At 47.8% G+C, this 13567-nt stretch overlaps 1 protein-coding gene across 2 annotated transcripts in view; it reads right to left on the bottom strand.

Annotated features, from left to right (window-relative positions):
- The window catches only part of GPR143 (G protein-coupled receptor 143), a 34932-nt gene that overhangs the window by 4604 nt on the left and 16761 nt on the right, over positions 1 to 13567 (bottom strand). For both annotated transcript variants that reach the window (XM_043895126.1, XM_043895125.1), the window contains exons 6-8: positions 11473 to 11581; positions 9652 to 9769; positions 8045 to 8288 (exon numbers count right to left, since the gene is read on the bottom strand). In XM_043895126.1, coding sequence (XP_043751061.1) covers positions 8045 to 8288; positions 9652 to 9769; positions 11473 to 11581 — 471 coding nt within the window. The remainder of the gene's footprint in view (positions 1 to 8044; positions 8289 to 9651; positions 9770 to 11472; positions 11582 to 13567) is intronic.

Genomic DNA, 13567 nt, shown 5'->3' with positions numbered 1-13567 from the left:
TGTGTTTACTACACCCAGGCCTGCCTTCCTTTCTTTCTTTTTCACCCTTTGGCTCTCTTGCAGAATGAGGTCAACGCCATCAAATGGGATCCTTCTGGCATGTTGCTAGCCTCCTGTTCTGATGACGTGATATTGAAGGTAAGGCTGGTATGACCCTAGGTGACCCCCAGAGCCCTGCACTGTCTTCAAACCCAGTGCTGCTCCTGCAGCTGACCATTGTGTCGTGAGCTCCCTTGCTGTCTCTGTCATCTTTTCTCTCTGCAAACGGCGTGCCGCTTGCCCCGGCAGTGAAGCCCTGTTTATTAGCCGTGTTCCCACGGAGCCCTCTTCCGTTCCTGAGGCCTTTCTCCCATCCAAGTACTAACTAGACCCAACCGGACCCTGCCTAGCTTCTGAGATCAGATCAGGGTCCTTTGGACCGCCGCCCGCCCCCAGCCTTTCTTACGGCCGCCCCCTGGTGGTCAGCGGACGCCTCTGCCTGTGAAGCACCTGCCCGTTGTCAGCCGCCCAACCCGCTGGCCTTGAGCTTACCAGGGACAAGAGAAACCTCTGCAATGCTCCAGGCAGGAACGGTGACGAACCTCCCCACCCCCACACCCGGTGGGAGAATCAGCCTTTGCTCACCGCGATCCTGTTGTGTCCCCTAGATCTGGAGTATGAAGCAGGACACATGTGTCCACGACCTTCAGGCACACAGCAAAGAGATATACACCATCAAGTGGAGTCCCACCGGTCCAGCCACCAGCAACCCCAACTCCAGCATCATGCTGGCAAGGTAATGGACAGACAGCCCACACCCCAGTCTCACTTCCCAAAAGCTCCCTTGATCGCTGAGGCTGTGCCAGCCACGCAGCCGGTAAAAGTCACTCATGTCCCCAAGAGACCACGAGATGCTGTCAGGGTGTCTTGCAAACGTGTTTATGCCCTCAGATGCTAAAGAGTCTGCCTATAATGCAGGAGACTTGGGTCCGATCCCTGGGTTGGGAAGATTCCCCTGGAGAAGGAAATGGCAACTCATTCCAGTATTTTTGCCTGGAGAATCCCATGGACAGAGGAGCCTGGTGGGCTACAGTCTGTGGGGTCGCAGAGAGTTGGACACGACTGAGCGACTCACACTCAAAGTTACTTAGAAACTAACTAACTCAAAGGGAGAGACCGCTCACTGTGCAAGGGCTGTGAGATAGAGGTTATCACGTCATGGCTAAATTGGGATGAAGATGCTTTTAACCTTGAGGCTGGAAGAAGGAATCACGTACCTCCAGTCTCTCGGCACTTTGCTTTGATGAAGCTTTTTACTACAACTGCAAGAAGGAAACAATTTAGCTTGGACCTCGCGCTTGGTTGGGCTTCTCTGATAGCTCAGTTGGTAAAGAATCTGCCTGCAATGCAGGAGACCCTGGTTCGATTCCTGGGTCGGGAAGATCCCCTGGAGAAGGGAATGGCAACCCACTCCAGTATTCTTGCCTGGAGAATCCCATGGACAGAGGAGCCTGGTGGGCTACCGTCCATGGGGTCACAAAGAGTCAGGCACAAGTTAGCGACTAAACCATCCCCTTCAATCTTTCCCAGCATCAGGGTCTTTTCCAAGAAGTCAGTTATTCGCACCACATGGCCAAAGTATTGGAGTTTCAGCTTCAGCATCAGTCCTTCCAATGAAGGGACTCTCAAGAGTCTTCTCCAACACCACAGTTCAAAAGCATCCATTCTTTGTCGCTCAGCTTTCTTTATAGTCCAACTCTCCCATCCATACATGACCACTGGAAAAACCTTAACTTTGACTAGATGGACCTTTGTCAGTTAAGTAATGTTTCTGCTTTTTAATATGCTGTCTAGGTTGGTCTTAGCTTTTCTTCCAAGCAGCAAGCATATTTTAACTTCATGGCTGCAGTCCTAATCTGCAGTGATTTTGGAGCCCCCCAAAATAGTTTCTCACTGTTTCCCCATCTATTTGCCATGAGGTGATGGGACTGGATGCCATGATCTTGGTTTTCTGAATGTTGAGTTTTAAGCTAAATTTTTTAGTCTCCTCTTTCATTTTCATCAACCGGCTCTTTTGTTCTTCTTCACTTTCTGTCATAAGGGTGGTGACATCTGCATATCTGAGGTTATTGATATTTCTCCAGGCAACCTTGATTCTGGTTGGTGCTTCCTCCAGCCCAGCGTTTCTCATGATGTACTCTGCATATAAGTTAAATAAGCAGGGTGACAATATACAACTTTGATGTACTCCTTTTCCTATTTGGAACCAGTCTGTTGTTGCATGTCCAGTTCTAACTGTTGCTTCCTGACCTGCATACAGCTTTCTCAGGAGGCAGGTCAGGTGATCTGGTATTCCCATCTCTTTAAAAATTTTCCACAGTTTGTTATGATTCACATATTCAAAGGCTTTGGCATAGTCAATAAAGCAAAAGTAGATGTTTTTCTGGAACTCTCTTGCTTCTTCAATGATCCAGCAGATGTTGGCAATTTGATCTCTGGTTCCTCTGTCTTTTCTCAACCCAGCTTGAACATCTGGAAGTTCACAGTTCATGTATTGCTGAAGCCTGGCTTGGAGAATTTTGAGCATTACTTTGCTAGTGTGTGAGATGAATGCAATTGTGTGGTAGCTTGAGCATTCTTTGGCATTGCCTTTCTTTGGGATTGGAATGAAAACTGCTCTTTTCCAGTCCAGTGGCCACTGCTGAGTTTTCCAAATTTGCTGGCATATTGAGGGCAGCCCTTTCACAGCATCATCTTTTAGGATTTGAAACAGCTCAACTGGAAACCAGGCAGCAGCTGGGAAGACGACTTCCGGTTCCGAAACCGCATTCCTGCTGGAGGCGCTTCATAAAGGCTTTGATTTCTCACAGGGTCACCCCACACTGTTAATGCTCACATCCTGAGCATTAACAGTTTCTGTAGTTCTTGCAGAAAGACCATGGCCTGGAGGGTCACACGGTGGCTCATGATCGAGGTCTCAGCTGAGCACCCACCCTCGTGACCTGACACTTTAGGGCATGCTCTTCACCCTGTGTTTTTTTTTTTTTCTTCAAAGTTCTTGCATCCTTCGCTGTCCTCTCAGGCTCCACAAAGGAGACCCCTTCTTGCCACAACCACTCTACGAGTCTCAGATGCCAGGACCATTGCAGATGACCCCTGCTCCCCTCTTCCCAAGCCTAGCCCCACCTGGGCTGAGATGGTCTGCTGTCTGCACCGATGCTTTCCAGCATGTCTGCCTTTCCATGGGTTTCTACTCTGGTCTTAGCAAATCCAACAAGGCCGTGGTGGGTGTGTACTCATTCTGCATCAGTGGTCTGTGAATACCCGAGTGTCCTTGTAGGAAGTGCAGCTGCTGGTGACCTCACAGTGCCCAAGGGCCAGGGCCCCTCCCTAGCAACTCCCGGCAGTGAGCCTCGCCAGTCCAGGCGGGCTCTTGGGAGCTTCCCGTCTCCATGTAGACCTACCATTCGGGGAGGCATGTCGTCTCTTGGGTCCTGGGCCGTTGTCTCTTGGATCCCTTGACACCTCAAAGCCCTAGATGGGCAATCCCAACTGGGAGGCACGGAGCATAAGCTATAGAGAACGTATGACACCTTGCCCTGAATCCCTGGCAAGTTGTGGAATCGCCTTCAAGGTTTAGCCGGCCTGACAGATTGGAGGCCCTGGGGTGTGTTAACTCCCTCACTCCCCTGGCATTGGCAACCCATGGAGCCACCTGGAGTTATGTGGACCGCACGTGGGTGGCAGGAAAGAATAAGAGACAACAAGACGGATGAGACAGAATAGAAACACGTGGAAGGTAACGGGGAAGTGTGGGAGAGAACAGGGAACTCTGAAGATCAAGGGAAGAATTGTGCAAAATAGAACCGTGTGTGAGGGGAGAACAAAGAAAGAGGAAACAGGGAGTGGAGGGAAAGACAAGGTCTTGTGAGAGCAACAGAATTGCAGAAGGGGAGAAAACTGCAAGAGGGAGATGAGGGATGATGGGGGAAAAGAGAACCATGAGAAAGACTAGCATTCGGGAGAGAAAAAGGAACTTCGGGAGCCACGGAATTGTGTCGGAGGATACAGAGAGGTGGGAGAGACAGAATCGTGAGAGAGGGTGCTGTGGGAAAGGACAGGAACTTGTGGGAGAGATACGGAATTGTCAGAACAGAGAATTAATGTTACCAAAAGGTATGCATGAAACGGTCTGGCTGCACGCCGTTCAAAAGCCAGTAAACGGGCCAGGTTGGTGGAAAGGAAAAATTTGCTTTATTTCGGATTCCGGCAACTGCAGGGGGAGGGTGGCAGATGTCTGTCCAAAGGCCAACTCCCCGATAGGCAGGGGGTGACAGCTTTTATAGACAAAGTTAGGGGGGTGGTTACATGCTGAAACGGTATAGTCATCTCTGATAGTCATCTTCACATTGGTCATCGGTTATCTGGCTAGCATCATCATGGTTGTTTTAGGTACAGATAATCTTTAGTTCCCAGGTGCAAGTGTCCCCATGTCTTAGCCGTGAGTTCTGGGAATTGTTGGCAGCTCAAGTCCTGGGTACAGTCAGGTCATCATGTAATTAACCTTTCCACCTGGTCTGTTTTGGTATCTATAAGACAGCTCACAGGATGTGGCTCAGAATATTATCTATAGCCCTTCAGAAAGAACTAAAGGTCCTTGTGTATGTGTGTTAGTCGGTCAGTCATGTCCAACTCTTTGCAACCTCGTGGACTGTAGCCCACAGGGCTCCTCTCTGTCCATGGAATTGTCCAGGCAAGAATACTGGAGTGGGTTGCCATTCCCTTCTCGAGGGGATCTTCCCAACTCAGGGATCAAACCTGGGTCTCCTGCCTCACAGGCAGATTCTTTACCGTTTGAGCTATGGCAGAAGTCTCACTACACTTAATGACTACATTATTATTATTTGGTCTCCTCTGATTGTTTTCCTTTGTTTCAGCATGTCTCACCTCTCTGATTAAACTTATTCTTTGACTAAACTTCTCCACCGGCAGCAGGCAGGCAGAGAAGACGATGGAAGGGCGGAGGGTGGGCAAGAACCATACAGTCTTACTCTGTTTCATTATGGGGAAAGCGTGTTGTGGGAGAGGCTGGTCATCGTGGAAAAGAGGGTTGGGGGAACCCTGGGAGAATAATTCTGGGATGAATGGGCAGTTGTGGAAAAGAAAAAAACAAAAATGAGAACAGAAAATCGTAAAAGAATAAAATGGCAGAACTGAAATGTGGTCGGGAACAGAACCGTAGGAGATAAAATGGCGATATGAGACTGACCACAGATAGCAAAGACCTGTGGGAAAGTAAAATTATTCGAAAGAGGAATTCTGGAATGAAACTGAAAGTTGTGGGCAAATGGAGAGTTGTGGGCAAGGCAAGGATTATAAGAAAGAAAGAAAACTGTGGGAGAAGTGTGGCGTTGCAGAAAAGACACACGATTGGAGAGAAAAGTAGGGAATTAGGGGGAAATAGAGCTTTGTCGTAAGCACTGGGGATTGCATGGAGAAGGAGGACGTATGGAAAAGCAAGGGATTATTGGAAAGATGGGACAGCTTGTGGGAAATCATGATTCTTCACAAAGATGCTCTTCGTATTTTGAACTCAAATTGTCATTAGGAATTATACACAAAACCCTCTCACTGTGAACTGTTGCCACGGTCGTGAAAGTGAAGTCGCTCAGTCGTGTCTGACTCTCTGTGACCCCGTGGACTGTAGCCCACCAGGCTCATCCATCCATGGAATTTTCCAGTCACTAGGTTAGTCCTACGAGCAAATGTAAGCGTTCTGTCTCCGCTCAAAACCTTAACTGGCCTTTTGCTGGCCGCAAGATAAAAATGCAGAATCTGTAAACACCCGTTGACAGATCTCTTCCCCAACTGCCTCTCTCCAGCTTCGCACCGCCAAACGACATGTAAGTTTAGCCTTTTATTTATTTGTAAGTCTTTATTTCTAAGTTCCCCACGTGATACTCCTTAGAGATGCTCACACCCCAGCCCCTGCCGCAGCTAAAGTGGTTTTGACCGGGTTGCAAGCACTCAGTGAATATTTGTTCAAATTCAGTTGACTTCTCTGTTAAGTGGCGAGTAAGTGCCAGACACCGCATTAGACGCTTAATGACGGAGGCTCGGTAGAAGCCTGTTGGCCTGGAAATGAATCCTGAAGTAGCAGATAGAGGCTTAAGGATATGATAAGCAAGTCAAGCTTCCTCCTAACAGTGCAGACGGGGAGAGGCTTCGAGTTTGTATCTCTGGGCTTTTCTCTGACACGTAACAGTATTTTCTGTCTTATGAAAGCAAAGTGGCTGGAAAGGAGAAAGGAAACATGCCCGAGATTAAGACAGCCTTATCTCATTTCCAAGATTACCACTTTATTCGAAAATGCCTCCAGTTCCTGAGGCCTTGCGGTTCCTCAGCATACAGCCTATGGTATAGACGCGGGGGTCTCGTATGTAGGAATCATTCTGTTTGCTGACTTGTACCCACATCTTTAATTGTGGTGTTGGAGAAGACCCTTGAGAGTCCCTTGGACTGCCAGGAGATCCAACCAGTCCATCCTAAAGGAAATCAGTCCTGAATATTCATTCGAAGGACTGATGCTGAAGCTGAAACTCCAATCCTTTGGCCACCTGATGTGAAGACCTGACTCATTCGAAAAGACCCTGATGCTGGGAAAGATTGAAGGCAGGAGGAGAAGGGGACGGCAGAGGATGAGATGGTTGGATGGCATTACCAACTCGATGGACACGAGTTTGAGCAAGCTCTGGGAGTTGGTGATGGACAGGGAGGCCTGGCGTGCTGCAGCCCATGGGGTCACAAAGAGTTGGACACCACTGAGCGACTGAGATGAACTAAACTGAACCCACATCTTTAGCCCAGATTGCTCTACCTTGATATTTTAAATGAAGATTGGAAATTTTCATGACCCTTTTTTTTTTTTTGGCCACACCACATGGCATGTGGGAAGCTTAGTTCCAGATCAAGGATTGAACCCTTGCCCCCTGCAGGGGCAGGGCTGAGTCTTAACTCCTGGCCCAACAGGGAAGTCCCCTTCATGGCCATTTAGTTCTATTCCTCCCCATTTGCTTCATCTTCCCACTCAAGTGAAAGTTTCACTTTCAAGCTTTAGAGAAACATTATTTGGGCCTTAAAATGATACTTTCATCCTCCATATCAGTTGGGCTAATGGACATTAACCACAAATTAGCTGAAAAGTGAAAGTGAAGTCGCTCAGTTGTGTGACACTCTTTGCGACCGCACAGACTATAGCCCACCAGACTCCTCCATCCATGGGATCCTCCAGGCAAGAGTACTGGAGTGGGTTTGCCATTTCCTTCTCCAGGGGAATCTTCCCGACTCAGGGATCGAACCCGGGTCTCCGGCATTGTAGGCAGACACTTTACCATCTGAGCCACTAGGGCAGTCCAAATTAGATGAACAAGATTTTAAAAAGAGGACCAATTTGAGGACCACAGTGCGAGAGTCTTGAAATGAAGAGGACAGAGCGGAAGAGCCAGCGATGGGTGACCTGCATTTTGTCTTAAACGCCCCCGGATGAAGTGGACAAACCAAAACTGCACGTAAAAATCTCCAGAGGTCAGGTCACCTACTGTCCATTGTCTTACAGGAAATGTCAGCGCCGGGCGAGAAGTGACCATTTATCTCAGACTCAGAATGTCATGCATCCCAAGGCAGAGCTAGTGATCATTAACACAAGGCTATGGTGCTCAGTCCCTGGGTGGGGAAGATCCCCTGGAGGAGGGCATGGCAACCCGCTACAGTATTCTCGCCTGGAGAATCCCCATGGACAGAGGAGCCTGGCGGGGCAACAGTCCCTGGGGTCGCAGAGACTTCGACAGGACTGAAGCCAAATGGCACGCAGGCAGAGAAAAGGCACCATGCTCACATTATAAGGAGAGGTGAGTGATGAGCTGCAAGATTAAGGTGGTCCCTTTCCACTCATGCCCTGAAGCTGGTTCCAGAAAACAGGGCAGAGAGCCTCCTGGTTGTTGACAAAGGAGTTCCTGGGGAGCCCGGGGCCCCCAACCTAGGCCTGCCCCTACCCAGAGGCTCTTACCTTCAGACAGCAGGCTCAAGGCCTCGTCGGAAGTGTGTGCACCGCCTGGAAGCTCCTTCTTGGGAGTGGGGCTTTCCCCGGGCTTGTGGGGGCCCCCGGGGGATGGGGGAGCCCCCTCGGTGGCCGAGGTGGTCATCGAGTCCCATGGGATCTCCCTGCTGGGACCTGGAAGCGTCAGGCGGCAGCCCGTCCAGCCGTAGAAGGCCAGGGACAAGAGGAAACCTTGGGCTGGATTCAGGATCCCCTGGGAGGGAGGAGAAAGAGACAGCGTATTAGTCAGGGTGCCGACGGGCATCAGGGCTCACGGGGGTCACTCTGGTGCACAGGGCTGGCCTCAACTGGGATGTGCCCCGTTGGCTGGTTTGGGGCAAGAGAGAGACTGGCTTGGAGGTGCTGGGCCTTCAGAGGTGCATGAGACACAGGAAACCAGGCGGGTGGAGAGGAAGGTCCCAGGCATCACCCCAACGATGTGGGTTGTCTAGAACGCTTTGTATTTATGGACAGTGTTCCAAGGGATACCTCCAACTCTGTGGCTTTTTCAGTCTGCAACATTTCTTCCAGAGAAATTCCCAGATATTCTTAGTCTGCCTCAAAGGTTTGAGACACTTGCCAAACTGACTTACCAGAGTCATATCCGTTTAATAATGACGCCAACACTGAATATGCAAGTATTTAATTGAGGGCACGGCACGCCTCTCACTTGTTTATTTGCTAAGTCGTGTTGAACTCTTTGCAAGTCCATGGACTGTAGCCCGCCAGGCTCCTCTGCCCATGGGATTCTCCAGGCAAGAACACTGGAGTGGGTTGCCATGCCCTTCTCCAGAGGAACTTCCTGACCCAGGAATCGAACTGGGGTCTCCTTCATTGGCAGGAGGATTCTCTACTGCTGAGCCACCAGGGAAACCCAGGCACCTCTCCACTAACAGCTCCTGTATGGAGTTTTCGTAGTGGAGACACAATATATTGGAAACATCGAGGACAATGTATCCGTGATCTTTCCACCGTATTATGGTGTTGCGTTTCTAGGCAATATTGTTGCCTACATGTGTGATTAGGGAGTTGAAATGAGTATAATCTCTACATCCTGCATTTTTCACTTATTACGAGATTTCATAATTGTCATGCTTTACATTGTCATTTTCAACATCTGCATACCATTCCATCAAGATCAAAGACAGTGATTTACTTAACCAATCCCTTTAAAAAAAAAAAAAAAGATGTGGGTTGTCTAGAATGCTTTATATTTATGGATAGTGTTCCAAGGAATACCTCCAACTCTGTGGCTTTTTCAGTCTGAAACATTTCTTCCAGAGAAATTCTCAGATATTCTTAGTCTGCCTGAAAGGTTTGAGACACTTGCCAAACTGACTTACCAGAGTCATATCCATTTAACAATGATGCCAACATTGAATGCACAAGCTAGCTCATGGACCACAGCCAGATATGGGGGCCCCTGCAACCTCTTCAACTCACTGCATATTTAATCATAGATCATACTTAGATCATACATAGATCATACTTCTCAGTAGTTTTTATCCTGTCTGGGGTTTTTTTGGTTTTTTGGTTTTTTTCTTTAGGAAGTACATTTTAAATCACGATTGACCTACCATCATGAACCATGTGGTCTTGGCTGCATTTCTGACCTGTTTCAAAGAGCTACCGTTGATATCTGGTTGCATTTCAAGATAGAACAAAAGGCTTTCATTGATGACATTTGAGAACCAGCTGTGAGAAAGAAAATGGGCCACAGGTAAAGAGAACATGCGATATCATTTGCTTTTTAAAAATTTGTGCTTATTTTTTAGTGGGAGGATAATTGCGTCACAATATCATTTGTTTTCAATGCCAGAGGTCAGGGCACACGTCTGCATGCATGAGTGCTGAGTATCTCTGTCATGTCCATCTCTTTGCAGCCCCCATGGACTGTAGCCCGCCAGGCTCCTCTGTCCATGGGATTTCCCAGGCAAGAATACTGGAGAGGGTTGCCATTTCCTTCTCCAGGGGAACTTCCCAACTCAGGGATCGAACCCACATCTCTGGCATTACAGGTAGATTTTTTTTTTTATCCACTGAACCACCTGAGAAGCTCCAGGTAACATGTCTCCCAAGACCTAGAAGCCCAGGAGGGGTGACCAATTAGCTGCAGGAGGAACCAGCACCCCAAGAATTAGACCTCAGAGATGGCACCCCACTCGGCCAAAAGCAGAGACCAAGAGACCCTTCCGAAGGTCACAATCAACATCACATTGGGTGGAAGGTTCTAGCACACGTCAAATAGCCCAGAAGTCATTCCTCCTTTGACGAGCAAGCTGCCATCTTGCTGGAGACCAACACAAACCTTGATGTTTTATGTCGGAAATTTCTGACGTTAGTGTTGGCAGGTCGGTGAAGTTGGAAATGGCGGGCTCGGGCTATTTTCAGATGGAGGTAACTCACGGCTCTCCCAGGAGAATGTCCAAACCAGCCTCCTCCCATCAGATACATTATTAACCACCACCATGTGTCCTGTCTTGCAAATCACTCTGTCACTGCAGCAAAGGGCTTTCTGATTTGGTACTTGTCACAGATCTATTTGCACAGAACACACCCACCTGAGATGCTGGGGCAGGCTGCCTGTGGGGGGCAGGCCGCTGAGGGGATGAAGATTGCTCTCTACGCTTCTTTTTTTTTTATTATTATTTTTAGTTGTTTTTCTGGCCGTGCCCCACAGCTTTCGGGATCTTAGTTTCCTGAACCAGGGATGGAACTCTTGCCCCCTGCAGTGGGAGCTTAGAGTCCTAACCACTGGGCCGTCCGGGGAGCCCTGGTCTCTGTCCTTGTTGCCCTGAGCTGTGAGTCATCACACAGACAAGGGCCATCACCCCTGTGTCTCATCAGATACAGGAACCCTGCTGTCAAGACAAATGCAGGGACTTCCCTGGCTGTCCAGTGGTCAGGACTCGGTACTTTAGTGCAAGGGATGAGGGTTCAATCCCTGGCCGGGGAAGTAAGATCCCACATGCCTCACATTGCAGCAAAAAAATAATAATAATAATAATAATAATTAAAAAATAATACAAAGATGGATGCAAAAATAAAAGATGGGTTTAGAAGGCATGATGAAGCATTTGATTTGAGCATTAACCCCGGTGATGGGACAATACTCGGGAGGCAAGTGGTTGGGATGTGTCCACGTTAAAGTGAGGATTTTCTGTTCTTAGGGATTCTCTATAATTGGAGCGGACGTGAATATCTTTCTAGAAGGTCATGACTGTAGACCGGCCTTCCTGTCTGGACAGCATTGCCTCCAGGGCCATCTGGACAAGCCTCAAAAGGTTTCCTCTCCCAAGACTCTGCCTCTGGAACTCAGGTCACACTTGGCAAGGCACCTGACAAGCAGCTTGCATTTCGCTTCCCAGGGACAGTTTAAAGAAAAAGAAGCACGTTACCAAACGATGAAAACCAGCATTATTTTGAAGAATCGGGTCTTGATCACAGCTCCCAGGCGTCTCTCGTTCTCCGTGTAAACGCCTTGTCTTCCCTTCAGTAAGGAGGCCACTGTGGAGAGCAGGGGGGGACGGTGTGTGATGTTCATGATTTACAAAGGGCAGCAAAGTGGATGGGAGCCCGCAAGTCAACCTGGAGAGCAGGAAGCAAGATACTAACCATGCTTTTCTCACCACTGCATGGGGTGGGAGTGGGGGGGCGCTTCTCAGACGCTCGGGGCGGGCGGGGGGGTGGGGGGGGAATACATAGCTTTTAAAGGTTTACTTTGAAGTCTTTGTGGCTTCCCTGATAGCTCATATGGAAAAGAATTCGCCTGCAACGCAGGAGACCCCCTTTAGATTCCTGGGTCAGGAAGATCCCCTGGAGAAAGGAGAGGCTACCCGCTCCAGGATTCTAGGGCTTCCCTTGTGGCTCAGCTGGTAAACAATCTCCCTGCAATGTGCAGACCTGGGTTTGATCCCTGGGGTTGGGAAGATCCCCTGGAGAAGGGAAAGGCTGGCTACCTACTCCAGTATTCTGGCCTGGAGAATTCCATGGACTTTATAGCCCACGGGGGTCACAAAGAGTCTTTCGAATGACTTTCACTTTCACTTTTGAAATCTTTTAGATTTATATAAGATACACAGAGATAGTAGAGTCCCCATATAGCTACAACCAGCTGCCCCCAATGTTAACGTCTTCCACAATCACACTCACGTTGGTCAGCATGAAGAAAACAAGACTGGTACAGTGCTGTTAACTAGACCCCCAATTTTATCTGGATTTTATTAGTTCAGGAACTGTATTTTTAACAGTTTATACTTTTTGTTTTATAATAAAAATTATTTTTATAAATATAAAATATAAATATAAAATTATTTTATTATAAAAATATAAATATAAAATTTATATTTTAAATATAAAATTTATATTTTAAATATAAAAATTAAATTTTTATTATAAAAATAATTTACTAGGGGACTTCTCTGGTGGTTCAGTGGTTATAAGACTCCATGCGTCCAACACAGGAGGTGAAGGTTCGATCTCTGGTCAGGGAACTAAGATGCCCCATGCTGAAAGGTGCAGCCAAAAAAATTAAAAATAATAATAATTTATCCTTGATTTCTTTCTTTCTTTGGCCAAGACTCTCTGCATGTGGGACCTTAGTTCCCCAACCAGGGATTAAACCCAGGCCCCCCCTGCAGTGAAAGCTCCTAGTCCTAACACCCCTGGACCACCAGGAGAGTCCCATACTTGTTATTTTAAAATGTTGAAATATTTAGCATCCCTCCTTTAGACAAGTTGGAAAATATAAAAAGAAGTTCAGAAAAAAAATTAATAACCCATGGTCAACCCAGAGACAACTACTGTTAGCATCTTACTGTATTTCTTTCCAGTGTTTTTTCTACACGCAGTTTTCACTTATTTGATGTAAATGAATCATTATTTTTTAATCACTAGGTTTTAATGCAATGTTTTTAAAAAAGCTGTATGTGGCTCAGACGGTAAAAGCGTCTGCCTAAAATGTGGGAGGCCTGGGTTCAATCCCTGGGTCGGGAAGATCCCCTGGAGAAGGAAATGGCAACCCACTCCAGTACTCTTGCCTGGAAAATTCCATGGATGGAGAAGCCTGGTAGGCTACAACCCATGGAATCACAAAGAGTCGGACACGACTGAGTGACTTCACTTTCTTTCTTTCTTTCTAATAGGCTATGGGGGCTGTGTGTTTTTAAATTTTTATTGCAGTTGAGTTGATTTCCAACGTTGTGTTAGTTACAGGTGTACACACACTGGTTTTCAATGCAGATACAAAGAGGGAGACCCAAACAGCCTTGGTGATGTTGTCTCCCTAAGTAGCAGAGCATGTCGCTTAAAGTTCTGCAATCCACAGTCGATCCTCCAGTGACCTTTCTGCGGAGGTGTGTTTCTTTATTCCAATTCTGCCCGTGAGGGACCCACAGGGCACACATTCTGGTGCCTCTGACTCACATCCTGCACTCCCCTTCCTGTTTCCTGCCCAGCTGGGAGAAGACACGGGCCCAGACAACAGGGGGAGCC

This window comes from Cervus elaphus, chromosome X, assembly GCF_910594005.1.
Source record: "Cervus elaphus chromosome X, mCerEla1.1, whole genome shotgun sequence".
Taxonomy (NCBI): Eukaryota; Metazoa; Chordata; class Mammalia; order Artiodactyla; family Cervidae; genus Cervus; species Cervus elaphus.
Note: the sequence above shows the minus strand (reverse complement) of the source record. Positions and strands in the feature narration are given on the sequence as shown.